General features: G+C 41.4%; 1 protein-coding gene across 5 annotated transcripts in view; it reads left to right on the forward strand.

The window, feature by feature from the left end:
* plekhg5 (pleckstrin homology and RhoGEF domain containing G5) overlaps positions 1 to 14,564 on the forward strand; it is a 90,701-nt gene that overhangs the window by 56,562 nt on the left and 19,575 nt on the right. For 4 of the 5 annotated variants that reach the window (XM_023956883.1, XM_023956882.1, XM_023956881.1 and 1 more), the window contains 6 exons: positions 5,149 to 5,284; positions 7,339 to 7,438; positions 7,589 to 7,649; positions 7,841 to 7,932; positions 8,013 to 8,149; positions 10,193 to 10,344. In XM_023956883.1, the coding sequence (XP_023812651.1) occupies positions 5,149 to 5,284; positions 7,339 to 7,438; positions 7,589 to 7,649; positions 7,841 to 7,932; positions 8,013 to 8,149; positions 10,193 to 10,344 (678 nt within the window). Of the gene's footprint in view, positions 1 to 5,148; positions 5,285 to 5,512; positions 5,571 to 7,338; positions 7,439 to 7,588; positions 7,650 to 7,840; positions 7,933 to 8,012; positions 8,150 to 10,192; positions 10,345 to 14,564 lie in introns of all 5 variants that reach the window. The other variant, XM_023956884.1, reaches the window with a different exon arrangement.

The raw sequence follows: 14,564 nt of genomic DNA on the forward strand, positions 1-14,564 counted from the left end.
TTTATCTCTTGTGCCATCTTATCTGGTCCACATAACCCCACCCTTACATTGACATGTTATCCCTATCAGGACAAAGGTGGATAAAGGTGAAGAGGATTTCACGTAATTCACAGACACCAGTGAAGATGACATATCATTGAAGAAAAAAGGTTCAGCGCACTGTCTTGTGGGGTCCAGATGACCCAACTCCCAATATTAAAGTGCCTTGAGTGTTATACATGTTCACTATGACCAGCAGCATGCCCATAGAAATAAATGTGCATGAACAATTTTGCTCTACGACCCTGATATTTCATGTAGGGTCCCTTTGCCTGCAGTTAAAACTGGTTGGCTAACATGGGCTTCCTTCTTTGGGTGGCTGAGGTGAGGTGAGATGGGGTTTGGAGCTCTGGAATCGAGATGTCAGCTCCAAAACTTCCACCTCTCTATAAAGACCAGAGGTTAGATGTGGTTTGGACGTCTTGCGACGATGCAATTCAGATGCTTTTCTGGATGAAGTGCTGCCAGCAGACACTGAAAAATCCCAAGAACTAGAAGGGGGTGGTTGGTCAAATGCAGGTCTCGGCATTTGATCTGGAATCACTTAATTCAGCTAATCAACAGCAGGTAGGGTCGCTATAGCTGGAAAAGCAGAGTTGTAGATCAGAGCTAGGCAGCCTTGATCCTGAATTCTGTCATGCTTAAAGGTGTAGGAGAATGGTTGGATAGACTGAGCTCCGCACCAGCAAATTGACTTGACTTCCCCTTTTATGGATGTCTCCACATTTGCAGCTTCTTAATAGAAGGACATGAGTTCTCCTCTTTGATTTGTTTCATCCAGGTAGCTTTTTGTTAACTTTTGCACATGCATTTCTTAGCGTGTGTGAACGAAGCTATCATCTTGATCTTCATCAGTGGGAAACAGTCTTCTTCATCAACAAAAGGGCTTCTGCTCCGTTGATGCATGACACCGCCCTGCAGCGGGCATCGGGATGCTTGGAGGGCACGATGTGCACGTGCCACGCGGCTTTAGATGTGCTGAGCCAAGATGAGGCCCAGGGATAGGACGGGTGGTTGTGTTCTCAGCTGTTGAGGACAACACAAAGGCTGTGGTTTTCGTCTGCAACAATGCAACCCCACACAGCCTGGCCAATCCGGGCTGATTTGAGAGCAGGGGTGTAGGGGACACATGTCATTCGCGTGCTGCCCAGGCTGCATTTGCAACCCCATCCGCTGTCCAGCAGCTTCCTCGCCATTCCCCTCCTCTTTCCTGTGAAAAATAAGTCCAGATCCGGGATCATGTGGGTCAGTTTGTCAGCACAGTAATTGATAGGAATGCTCACTATCTGAAAAATGTCTTCTCTGCTCATCCTTAAATAAAACCCAGGTATCTGTCATGAGCGTGAGATTACAAGCTTTCCCAGGTTTATGTGAGGTTTTTTTTTCATCCTGTTAGCAGATCTCCCCCTTCATTCATCCTGTGATGCATTCGTTTGTCTTGGCTGAAGCAGATTTTTCTGTTCTCTGCAGCTGCTTTAGTTACGACAGGAATGCGAACAGCTCGATAGTGAGGGAAAGCTCACCTATCTTGTCTAAATAAGGCATCTGACTTTGTGGCTGGGCCACTCCTCACAGGAAAGCTACCACCCATCTGCAGACACCTGGTTTAGATCGTGATGGTTGACCTTTAACCTGTTATTCAGCTGTTACCTGAGGTCCCAGAGTCTTTAAACTTAAAAACAAAAAAAAACAAGTAATGACTTTCATCTCAATTATTTTCAATGGATTTTAAAGCAACCATTAAAAGCAGAGGTCATCTTAGGCAGGAAAAATATCCAAACAAGCAAAAATGAAATTATTTGTGATTCTTTTAATCCCACTTAGTGCACATTATGAATAGTATGATCTAGTTTTCATTTTATATGCACGATATGCACAGTTTTTCCCAGGTAAATCCAGTGATCCCAATTTACCTAGACTTCTTTATTGATTATCAAATCAAACCTGGAAACCAAAACTGAATTCTAAGGCGAACGCTCAATAAATGGTCTATTTTTTTTAACATGTGACGTACATAAGGCGCATTAAGCAAGACAAAAGTCAGGGATAAGTCCATCAGTCAGTCAGACTTTAAGTGTGTTCACAGTAACTTTAGAACTTGTTTGTGACCTGGTACATTTTAGCAGCGTTAGCCGCATTAGCAGCGTTAGCCGCATTAGCGTTTTCACAATATCTGTAACCCTCAGCCTAGTTTGCAACACGTAAAAAAAACAGACTGATATCGTCAAAACAAGCCTAAGGGTGATAACGGTAAGCCCCTCCCTTGTTACTGACATGTGAAAAAAAAAAAATTCCAACTCTGCGACACGTTAGCCGTGTTGGCGTTTTTACTAGCTAGACCACCCAACCTTGTTTGCAACTCGTAAAAAAACAGGCCAATACCGCTAAAAAATGTTACTGTGTCTACGCCAACTCCCAAACTTGTTAGTAATACGTAGACAAAAACACAGCCCAACACTGCTACATGCTAACTGCGTTAGCATATTTACAATACATCTCAATTCTGGTTGCAACATGTGAAAACGACAAACTGATGTTTTGACAGTGCGCAGTCTGAATTGCTTTGACATCAATAAACCCAACCAGAATTATTCCCTATACAAGGAGCTCAAGATTATAAAGTGCATTAATGCTTTAAAGGGCCTATATCCTGCTTTTCTTAAATCTTTTAGAGTCTATATATGATAATATACTACCTTAGGCACACTAAAGAAATAATATTTTATGAAATATAATAATAATAATGATAATAATAATAATAAATTTAATTTAAAAATACGCTTTACATTTTGGGAAAAATCTCAAAGCGCTACAATGAAGGCAGGAATAACAATGGTTTCAAAATAAGAACAAAGTAAGACAAAAACAACAACAGCAAAAGTACTAAAAAGCATTATTAAAAAGGAAAGTTTTTAAGCCCTTTGATGAAATATGAGTAGTCACAGTTCATTTTCCTACCCGCAAGTAAGACGATTTGATATCAGACGCATTTCCCTCCTTGTGGGTGCCGCCCTTTTCATGACATCAACCTTAACTTGGCCTCGGTAGTGTCTTCTCCTAGGAAAACAAACATCTGAACTTTTATTGGGCATATAGAAGGAAAGTGTTTTAGCTGATCCCTGCTAGCTCCATGGAGAAAGTGTGTGTGTGTGACTGGGGGCAATGCAGCACAGACTCTTCCTGGAAGTGGCTGTTCCCCACTTTGTGATGTCACAGTGTGAGAACCCAGTCATTTTCATGGATTGGGAGGGACTGGTGACCAGAGCGCAGGTTTTTAGAGGAATACTCAGAAGTGCATGAACGGATAAAAAAAAAACGTTTCATTTTACGCGTGTTTGGTTGGAGTTTTTTACTGGTGTGCTGAGCCTGAGAGTGAAGGAGGAGTCGGACGATGGACAGGGAAGAAGAGGAGGGACCCTCTGGTTAAACTCCAATCGGGGTTTTTTAAATCTCTACAGAAACGTCAGATGGTTTTGTCAGAGCACAGGGACCAGTTAGGCTTTAAGATTAGAGAGGCTTTGTACTTCTAAAAAGCTCCTTATTTTCCATTTTCTTCCTTCCTTCCTTCCTGCCCGGCGTTTTCGATCATCACCAAGCCTCCTCGCTATTCCTTTGCCCCCCCACTTCATCATTGCCCCCCCCCCGACTAGCAGCCTGCTCTTCAGACTGTGCGATTATACCTGGCGAGACTTCGAGAGCAGTGGATTAATAAAGGGGGGGTTATGGTACGGGTTTCCGTGTGAGGAAAAAGTCCCAGGGAGGCAAGTTCCATTTGCCTGCAGGCATGAACGTGGAGCCAGTTTGCAGAGACTCCAGCACTCCTCTGCACATTGCAGCGGTAGAGTACCATGGCTGAAGACATCTATGTAATTGTGCACAGATGGATTTGAAGTTTGGCATGCTTTGGAAGAAGATGTGGTTTTAAAGTTATGAAAACACGTACCTCCGGAGCTTTTCTTTTTCAGTTTCCACTGCTCCTCTGGAGCTCATGAAAACAATGAGTGGAAGTACATTCGCAACAGGGCTGTTGTGATCCCCCCTCCATGTATCCTCAGTTCCTGAAGTGGGTGCGGGCGCACAGAAAAGTCTGCTGGTGGTGCAGTCTGGAACAGATTTGGAGGTTGGGGGGTGGGATGCTGGGGACGAGACAGACAGATCCCTAATCTTTTATCCTCCTGCTGCATGCTGCCACAAAGAGCTGGAGCTTGTGGAGTGACATAGCCGTGTCTGTCGTCTGACCTGCGCCCAGTGTCGTTGTTTTGGAGGTGAGCTTCGGGTGAAAAACAGTTTTGAATAAATTCCAACAAAGAGGGTCGCATAAGGGGGGAGATAGAAGTCACCAAAACTCCTTAAGTAGAAACTGTGGTGTTCTAATCATGGCAGGCGTTCTGTATTTTTCTTAGTTGTGTTTTTTGCATAGTTTGGCCAGAGGTGCGACTTATATGTGATTTTGAAAAACAAAAAGGGAACAACCACCAGAGGGCACTGTAGGTTTGTGTATCATTATGTATGAGTATTTGTTTATTAGTGCTGCTCAGTCGTATGTTACGTACACCGTGCACGTGACGCACAATCAAGACTGTCCTAAACGGACAGACTTAAACGTGAGTGGTGTTCACACTGGACAAGCAGGGAGGGGCTTTTTCTTCTTTTTCTGCTGTTTACTAGCACATGATGTGAAATGTTGAAGGGGTGTAAATCTGGTAACTCTTGCTTCAGGCCTTTTCTTTCCTAGCCCTGTTCCAATTTGTGATAGATGTGTTGTCATAGAATTCCGGCTGAATGCAAATCGAAACTATTAATTTGTCCCTCCTGATCATTTGTTTAACGGTTAGCATTCCCTTGAAGAGATGTCATCCATTCATCACTGCCAAATCTGAGTGCCTGATTGGACAAAGTTTGACCTGTTCTTCCTGATCTGTTCTTATTCCTGTATTTTATTTGGTAAATTTCTGCCAAAACTGCGATTTATGTATGAAATTTTTTTTTTTGGCTGCTGCGACTTATACTCAGGAGTAATTTATAGTCAGAAAAATATGGTAGTTTGCATTATTTCCATCTTCACAACTACGTATAAAGCTAACATTCTCTTTGCCTCTGTGTTTGTAGGTCTGCCACCACCCAGACTGTCAAGACCAGAATAACAAAAGCCCGCTTCACCTGTGTGAGTCATGTGACTCGCGCTGCCACTCGGAGAACAACATGCACTTTGACCGGCACCCTCGCTTTGACTTGCAGCCTCAAGGTACGGGACTTTTTTATTTTCTTCTTTGTAATCCCAACAGGGATGATGTCATCCCCATGACCTCATTTGTGTGGAAATGTCTAAACACACCCGCTGCTTTGATGGACTGAAAGCTTTTCAATTTTACTCATAATAACTCTAGCAAAGCATTTAAAAAAAAAAAAAGAAATTCTACAAATTATTGAACTTTTGTTTCATTCATGTTTGTTCTAACATTGTGCATTTTAGAGTTCAAGCCTAAAAACCTATTCAGAAAAACGTGTTTTTGGACCTAAATCCATTTTAAGTGAGTACATTCGCACCTGATGAATGATAAGCATGTTCTGGGTGGGGCAGAGTTTAAAAAAAAATCAATTAATTCAATCAAACTTCACGAAAATCAAAATCACTTCATCAAATCCACAAATCTAAATTCTTACACTGCTATTTCTTGTTTGGAAAAATGACTGCCTTTCTGTTTTTATATGAACAGAGTTGTGTTCAAAGATGTATTTTTATGGATTTTAAATTGTTTCTTGCTTCAAAAACTCTATCAATTCATCGAAACATGTAAAAATGTATTTTATTTTAAAAAGGAAAAAAGAGCCTTTTGTTAGTTTAAATATTAGAATTAATTATTTTTTATTTATTTACCAAATAAAATTGCTTTTGGAATGGAAATGTCAATATAGTGTGATTTGACGTAATCCTATTAAAGGAAATCACTTCATGAGTTTGGCAGGGATATTGAGCCTTTATTTTGAAAAACGCGTTTGCGTTAGCTGCATGATGCATACTATCCTTTTTAAACCTTTCTAAATATATTCAGAATAAAACACTTTCAGCGTCCAATAATGTTATAACGTGGCACATTGATTTCTGTCTTTAGGCCATTGTTGAGCTTATTAGTGTTGTTATTAAATAAAACATTTTTAGTGGATCGATGGGGTTTTGTTTCCTATAATTCACACCCAGATCATGGAAAAGAATGGCAGAAGTAATCGTTCAATTCTTGTTGCCATGGCGAGTAAGACATCTATAAGAATGAATGCATATTGTGAAGGAGCTTGTACGTTAAAATGAACACATATGGAAAATGTGTTTTTAATCTAGGATATATTTCTATATGTGCACATATTTTTTATACAGATTACATCTATTTTCTAATTCCTTGTGATCTTCTGACTTTGTTCATCCAAACTTTCCAGGTTGATCTGACCAAAAATTACTTTGCTACTTGAAATATCATCCTTCAACTATTCTCTTTTATAGGCTGGAAAACAGTATTTTTGATTTGGTTTTCAACAGAAACTTATGTACCATGTAGACGTGCATGGATGCAAGTTTTAGTGGCTTCTGTTTATGGAAGCTAGATCTGTTTAGGCACAATATATTTTCAACCATGGCAACCAAACTGTTACAAAATTGGATTTTGCTGATTGCAAGTGTCTAGAGTAAAGGAAACGGGTAAAAAAAAAAAAGATTATTCCAACTGCTGCAACCAGAGCTGACAACTGATCACTGTGCAAATTTTACCAATCAAATTGGATTAATTAGATTAAAATAATGGATTTACTTTTCATATTTCATGTAAAATAACATTATGTATTGTTAAGAATACACTTATTCTGATTTATAAAATTAGAAATTCTTACATTATACAACTTTTTATCAATTTTTACCGTTACCTTTGGTGTTTTGAAAGGGAGTTTAAAAATAAAATGTAATATTGAGATTTATTAAAAACTCAGGTTTTTTCTCCTAAAAACAAAAATAAAAAAAACCTTTAAACAAACAAAAACAAAAAAATAATTCATTGATTTGATCATATAATAAAGGCATTTTTTGAGTTAATATTTTTTTTTTGTAAAAACCCCTGTGGAGTTGATGATACAAAGTCTCGGATAGTAGTTTTGTTTGATCAAATGAACTCGTTCTGACACAAAACTACCATGGAGGAAAATATGCTTCTCTGATCTAATCCGATTTAGGAGAACCGCCATTTTAAATTTGTGCAGCAAAGCAGAGATCCATCAATAACTGTTATTTGCTTTTATATTTTTTTAAACTTCAAGCGTCCATCCTGGCTCGAAACGTGTCCACACGCTCCTGCCCCCCACGTACCAGCCCCCCCTCTGATCTGGAGGAAGAGGATGAGGGGAGCAACGACCACGGGTCGGTAACCTTCCGCTTTGGCATGCTCGTGTTAGCGCTCTCCTCCAGTATTTTCCCTCTGGAGGATCATTTACAGTCACGAAACAGGCAGACTTTGCTGCGTCAGCACGGCGAATGCCCACTCTGAAGATGTGTCTAACGTTTCTGCAGGGAGCGTAAAAGTGTGGGAATGAAGTTGGGGAAGAAGAAGCAGCGGAGACGACACACCGATGTAAGTCCATGTGCAAAGTCCCGCTGCTAAACTCGCCACAGAGTGCAGAGCCTCAGTGTGTTTGGGCAGGCAGTTGTGAAATACAGCAGCCATGATGTAACATGCCCCATCTGCAGTTCTGTTTGAACTAGAAGGAAGCCCCCCTGTGGATCGGTAGCGTTTGTACACATTAACCCGCTGCTCTTTCTCAGGACCCCAGTAAGGAGTGCTTCAGCTTGAAGTTTGACCTCAGCGTAGACATCAGTACAGAAATCGTACCTGCTGTGAAAAAGAAAACTCTGAGGTGAGAGGAGAGGACCAGTTTCCTCTTCAAACTGTAACTTCATAAGCAGATGGTCCATGGGTTTCTTTGTGTGTTTTTAGAGAGGTTCTTGGGCCAGTGTTTGAAAGGAATGGCATCGAGTTGTCACGCGTGGACCTGTTCCTGGATCAGTCCAATACCCCGTTGTCCCTCAACTTTGAGGCCTACCACTTTGGAGGACACTACCTTAAAGTTAAAGGTAAAATGCCTTTGGGTTAGCTTGGTGGGACTGCTAAATGATCCCAGAACCTTTTCTGAAAATGCCTATATCACATCACGGATAACGAATATGTGTGTAAAAAATACACCAATGAAAATAGAAGTAGACAAAGTTCAGTCTTCACTCTTAAATCATATGGACCTGTATGAGTGCTGTTGTTTTTTCTTTTTTTGTTTTTTTTTTGGTATACTGAACCGACTGTACCTTAACCCTTGTGCTATGTGACCCCCACCCTAACATTGACGTGTTCTCCCTACCATGACAAAGGTGAATAAAGGTGAAGAGGATTTCATGTAATCCATGGACACCAGCGAAGATAAAAAATACTAGAAGAACGTGCCTCCAAGACGCGTTAATGTTGAGAGTGGGGTCATATGGTCCCCAAAAGATAGCACAAGGGCTAAGGGGAACACAAGTGTGTCATACAGCCTTCATATTTACAACTGCACTTACAATTGGATACGGTGTGTCTGCAGGGGAAAAACGGGCAAATCTGTACAAGGCATGCAAGTGACCCGCAGACTGTAGAAAACCTAGAAACTGTCCTAGAAAACGACACAGGTTTTGGTTGTGGCTAAAAAAGGAGGAACACTTTTTTTTTACAATGGATGAATAGACGATCGGAGTAGGACTTTAAGCAACACGTCATAGTAAGTAAGGGGGAAGTAGGTGAGATGCAAACATGTCGTATGGATTTTTCCTTTTTATCAATTCCCCCGAACCCTGCGTACTGCACACAGAGCCAGTTTGTGCTGTTCAAATGAAGGGTGCATGCACTTGGCGCACCCATTGCAAGCGACCTGGTTGTAAGAAATGAGAAAATTAAACAGTGTAGCTTATGTAAGCATCCTACAGGCATCTCATGGGCACTTGCGTATCAAGTGCACATCCTGTGCATGCGATAAGTAAGGAGTCAATCCGCGCGCACCTTACTAATGGCTAGAGTGTGGCGTAAGGACAACAGCATAACCCATACATCATAAGTGTGTGCGAAACTCATTAGCCTTATGAATACTTCGCAATACACTTACCACAACATTGTACGGTCCAACTTCATGACGTCCCTTAAGGTGGCTGCAAGACACACCTGCTCTCAGCTGGACCTCTCTACTGCCCTCTATGGGCTCAAGTGTATCATAAGTTATAACGTAAGTTGCTATTGTACTTTACACCCACACGCAAATGTTGCAAAAATGGGATGTGCAGGTGATACGCAACTGCGTGTAGGATGCCAAAAGCATATCCACACAAACTACACTCTGAGTGTCTAACTTCCTTAGTCGGCCTGCATGCAAGGAGCGCACACTTACCACTCAAACATCACTAATGGGCTGCATGCACAGGATTTGGGGGAGTATAAATAAGCGACACACTTGCATCTCACCTGCTTATCCTTACATGTTGTAAAAGTGCTCACTACGACCAGTCGTCCGCAGGATGGGTGGAGAAAACAATAGTCATTTTTGCTCTACGGGCTCACCGAGTAATTTACATACTTCATATCGGGTCACCTGTGTGCCCAGATTGTCACAGACTTACTCATGTTCACCCGCAGACTGCCCGTATCCACCCGTGACTAAGGCTTTAGGTGTTGCAATGTAAGAAAATACCTCATTTAAAGTTTTAACAAATGAGAACTGCTCTTTCTTCAATCCATTAGTCAGTCCTATTGATAGTGTATGAATGTGGAATAAAAAATACCCCAAAAAAAGCATATTTTTGGGAGGTGGGTTGTATGGATGTGTGCCTCATTTGTGCTCTAAGCCTTGGTCCTAAAGGCGCAGGAGAGCAGATGTGAATCTGCCCTTAGATAAAACCACAGCTCCAATATTGGCCTCTGCTTTATTTTGTAAATTGGGTCCAATCCACCATTGTCCCAGTATTTCTGTAAATTTGTTGTATTTATTTATTTTAAATGAAAGATTTTTAGTTTCTTCTTACCAAGTTTGATGTTTAAGTAATCCAGATTGTTTTCAGACGTTGCTCACTCCAGGTTCCTATTTGCATATTGTCCATCTGCAGCAAAGCCAGGGGATGAGCTGAAGGTGGAGCAAGGCGTGAAAGACATGAAGTCGCTCAGTCTGCCCATCATGAAGCCTTCTGGAAGTCCAAGTCCGTACATTCTCACCCCGGTGGGGGAATCTCTGGCTCTTCGGGAAAGTTTGGATCTTTTGGTGAGTGTCTGTGTTGTGTGTGACTTTGCGGTTTGTGGCATGGATGGGGATTCTCTGACTTATTTAACAGCAATAAGTCAGACTTATAATGCCACACAGCTTACCTAAACACTTCCCAGAGAGCATTTCTTCCATGGCAGTTGCTTCCTTTTTGTAGCCTTTAGTATAGGAGAGGTGTCAAAGGCCCTTCTGCTGGTTTTCCGGAAACCCTGACTTACCTGCTGCTGATTTGCTGCAGGTGCGTTTAGCCAATAAGATTCAAGATTCATTTATTTGTCATTGTCATTAAAAACAACAAAATTGCGTTTGGAGCATTGATAATCACCCTAATTATTCAAAAGCTGGAAAAAACTCAAATTCACCAAATAAACACGGTGCTTCAATGGCAGGAAAAGATGTAGAACACCATCCGTCGAGGCCTGGAATGGTACACTGCTGCTAGCTGTCTCTCCTTTTAGTCTGATAAAACCTTGTTCCAGTTTTGCATTGAACGTAACTCTATCACAATCTCAGTTTTCCATTTATACTTTTTTTTTTCTTTTGAGGAACCCAGTATGGAATTTGACTCTATCCAGCTCTGTGTTGGGTTTTTGCCGAAACACCGCCAGTTTAGAAGTCTGTCAGTTTTTGCTTCTAACACGAGCTTTAAACTTGAAAGGATACTGATCTCACCAGGAAACACTCCTACCGCCTTCCTGCAGCCACCGGATGATGAGGTTTAGTGGCTCTGGTGAAAGATCCGACCAGTTTGACGGACTTCAGCCGGAAAAAATGCAGGTCGTCTGGTGCAGGCTGGGACATTTAAGGGCAAGCAGTTCAGTTTCATTTATAAAGTCCAATAGTACAAAGCAGTTGTCTTAACGGGCTTCACACCGGTAATTGAACAAAACATAAAATCAGTCATAGAATACAATCGCTGATCACTAAACAGACTAAACTAAACTGGGCATCCCTGCGCTTAGACCCTCCTTCTCCTTCCCTAAACCCAATTTCTGGGGGGGGGGAGAAACCTCAGGAATATCCAGATGAAGGAGGGATTCCCTCCCAGACGGACAGGCAATGTACCAGGACTATTAAATAAGAATTAGTTTATCTAACATGAAATCCTCTTCACCTTTATCCACCTTTTTCATGTTAGGGATAACACATCAATGTAAGGATCGGGTCATCTGGACCCCATAGGATAGCACAAGGTTTAAAGAAGCCTGTGCAGTGATACAGAACATTTAAGCTACTTCTTCTTTAGGCGTGCGGCTATCACTTTTTAATTCACACCGAGCAGCCATTAAGAATCGACTATTCACCTGGACGCTATAAAAACATTTGACAAAGACCAATCATGAATCCACTGTTCTTGGAGGATTTATAAAAATAAATCATTATTTTCTTTAAATCGTTCAAACGCAATGCATTGTGGTCTATAGTATATTCCAATCTGGTGAGCATTAATGCACGCTAGTTTATTGCAGACTTCTGGGAAATTTCTAGAGCACTGGGTTTTGGAATTGTAGATCATGAGACCCCTACAAAATAACAAACATCATACATAGTGCATGTAGATGGAGAAGTGAGGGAATTTGGACATCACCAGCATGATTTTTCTTAATGTATTTTTTTATTTTTGCTTTCTTGATAAATGGCATCAACTTGTAAATTACTTTTGTACCTTCTTTAGGGCCCAAAGGGCTTCACGGTTGCATTAAATACGGGTTTGTATAAAGTAGACTGTTTCCACAATTTACTACCTAATTAATAAAAACAAAAAACCTAGCTGTCTCGGATCAAAAATGCCAAATTCTCAACACAGTTGTGACTGATGTCTGCTCTTTTGTGAGAAAAGTGAGCAGTCTTTTAATATTAGTTTAACTTAAATACACTGTTTGGCATGCTTTTATTTTGTTCAATTCCCTGTTAGTTTTCTTTCTTCTATAAAAGTAATATACTGTTTTCATCCTTTTATTGCTTTTTGAGTCATTATATGTTCACTAAGAACCCTGCAGGAATCCCTCACCATACATAAAAACAAAGAAGATTTTGATCTGAAACTCTGAATGCGTCGTAGTTTGTCACAAAGCTTTTCGTGTTTAGCTGTTGTGTTGGTGGAGCAAACGTGTACATGTCATTTCTCCCGTTTTAATTGCGTCAGACATTTCTGTTAATCACCTTATGGCGTGTCAGGACTCCCCTCCACGTGTTCTCTACTGTGTAGTCATGCTCTCCAGCAATAAACAGATGTGGGTTTTGCTCCGGGCAAACAGGTGGAGGCACCTTTAAAGCGATTACATCCGTGGAGGCGAATCAGGAAAGGTTAGTCACTGCGTTCAGACATAAACTATGGACGTTGCTCAGTGAAGGCAATTCCTAGTCATGAAACGTCTCATTCCGTCCACCGGCTGAGTGGATTGTCTCTGAGTGAGTTGTGTTTTTAATCTTGAGAAAACTGCAACTTCAGCCGAGTCCTCAAGGTGGCAGTACCGATCTGTTTCTGTTGAAGTGATTGGTCAGAGGGTTTTCAAATCTGTCTGTAGATCAAAAATTAGTTTAGTCTTGAATTCTTAATCCATTGTTTTGATTTGATTCGGTTCCCGTGAAGCCCAAGCGGGAATAAGAAGTATTGATCCTTGTGCCGGGGCAAAAGCCACAAGTTTTGTTTTATTTACCTGCCTGTCTTTTATGACGCTGAGGCGACACACAGGCACCCATTGTGGTTGTTTTGGCTTTCCTGGAAACATTAACTGCCTGGGTCCTTGCTTTTGACTGATTCTCAGGCTTTGGTTCAATGGCGTTTCTTAGAGCAGATCCTCATCTTGTGCAGAAAATAACTTGTTTGTGGGGAACTGCTGCCCTAGACTCTGTCGTTTGAATTAGATGTCTTGGGTTTATTATCACACAGAAGTTTCATGTCATTGTTTATTAGGTAGAACTGGAATTTGCTGCACTCAGATAATCAGTCATTTCACAGCAGGGATTGTCATTGCTTTCGCACACTTTTAATCCTATGGTCCGCCTCTGTTTTGTTAAAGACCAACTCCAATGAAGACTGTGTTTTTAACTTGGAGCATTTTTCTCATGATTGAGGAGAAATTTAAGCCTAAAATTCTATTTCTGGGTATTTCTTTATTCAAATTGTTGGGAATCAGGAGCAGACGCCAAAATGCCATTGAAAAATCTTGTATGTGTGACGTACAAGCTACTACAGCAAGCTACGAGCTCCCTGCTCTGCTCCATTCTGATGCATCCATTTCCAGACAAATAGATCCAAGTACGTCTTTGTTTTCCTCCTCTGAGCTGACATCCGGATCAAAACTGTACGACTGGATAGCTCAAATATTGCTCGCCATTTTTGTTGCAACGGCTATAGTTATGAGGGGCTGCGAGTTAGCGGGAGAGCATGCAAGCAGACGGATGATGGGAAGTAGGTGCAGGCCCTCCCACATCTCAGAGGTGTGGTATTTCTAATGAACACCTGCCGCTCTGCACACACTGTCCTTCACCGAGTTTTGTTTTGTTTTTTTAATTTACTGGAAAATGGCGAAATCGTAATTAAAAGACCACGTAAAAAATGATTGGAGTGGGAATTTAGCAGATCCCCTCTCATGCAAGCTCTGCAGAAGGTCACACATAAACATAGGCATGCAGTCACATAGTTTACTTCAGGGAAATGGAGACCCTCCCCCTCTTTCTCCTGTAGGAGCTGTGACTCATTTGTTCAGGTGAAGTCATTAACCCGAGGGGTCAGGGGCTCAGGATGTTTGTGGTCACTATTTATTCCATTTGACGTCAGCTTTCTGCAAAAACGTGTTGCATATCTCTAAGTGGGGGAAACACTTCCTGGTTGCTTTTCAGCCAACGAAGTTGCTGTAGAGATAATTGCTGGGAGGGTTTGGTGCACTGCATCAAGTTATTTCTTAGTTGGGCGTCTCATAAAGATAATCTGTCGCTGTAGAGCGATGCACAAAACCCAGGAGAGGCTGGCCTTTACCCCGTCCTGTAATGTGAATCAGGTTAAACAAACAAGCGGCGTGTAATCCGGACGGTCACAGCTACTTGGTTTGAAGTGGAGATACAAATCACGGCATTCAGGGTCAATTTGGAGGCTGTGGTTGGGTGGTTTTTACTTTCTCTGGAGATGATCTGTCAGATAATGGATTCCCCATGTGTTTACATTCATCCCTGGGTTTGGGGGAATTCTTACAGACTAAACTTCATGGCTTTTTGGG

The sequence above is a fragment of the Oryzias latipes genome, chromosome 7, assembly GCF_002234675.1.
Source record: "Oryzias latipes chromosome 7, ASM223467v1".
Taxonomy (NCBI): domain Eukaryota; kingdom Metazoa; phylum Chordata; class Actinopteri; order Beloniformes; family Adrianichthyidae; genus Oryzias; species Oryzias latipes.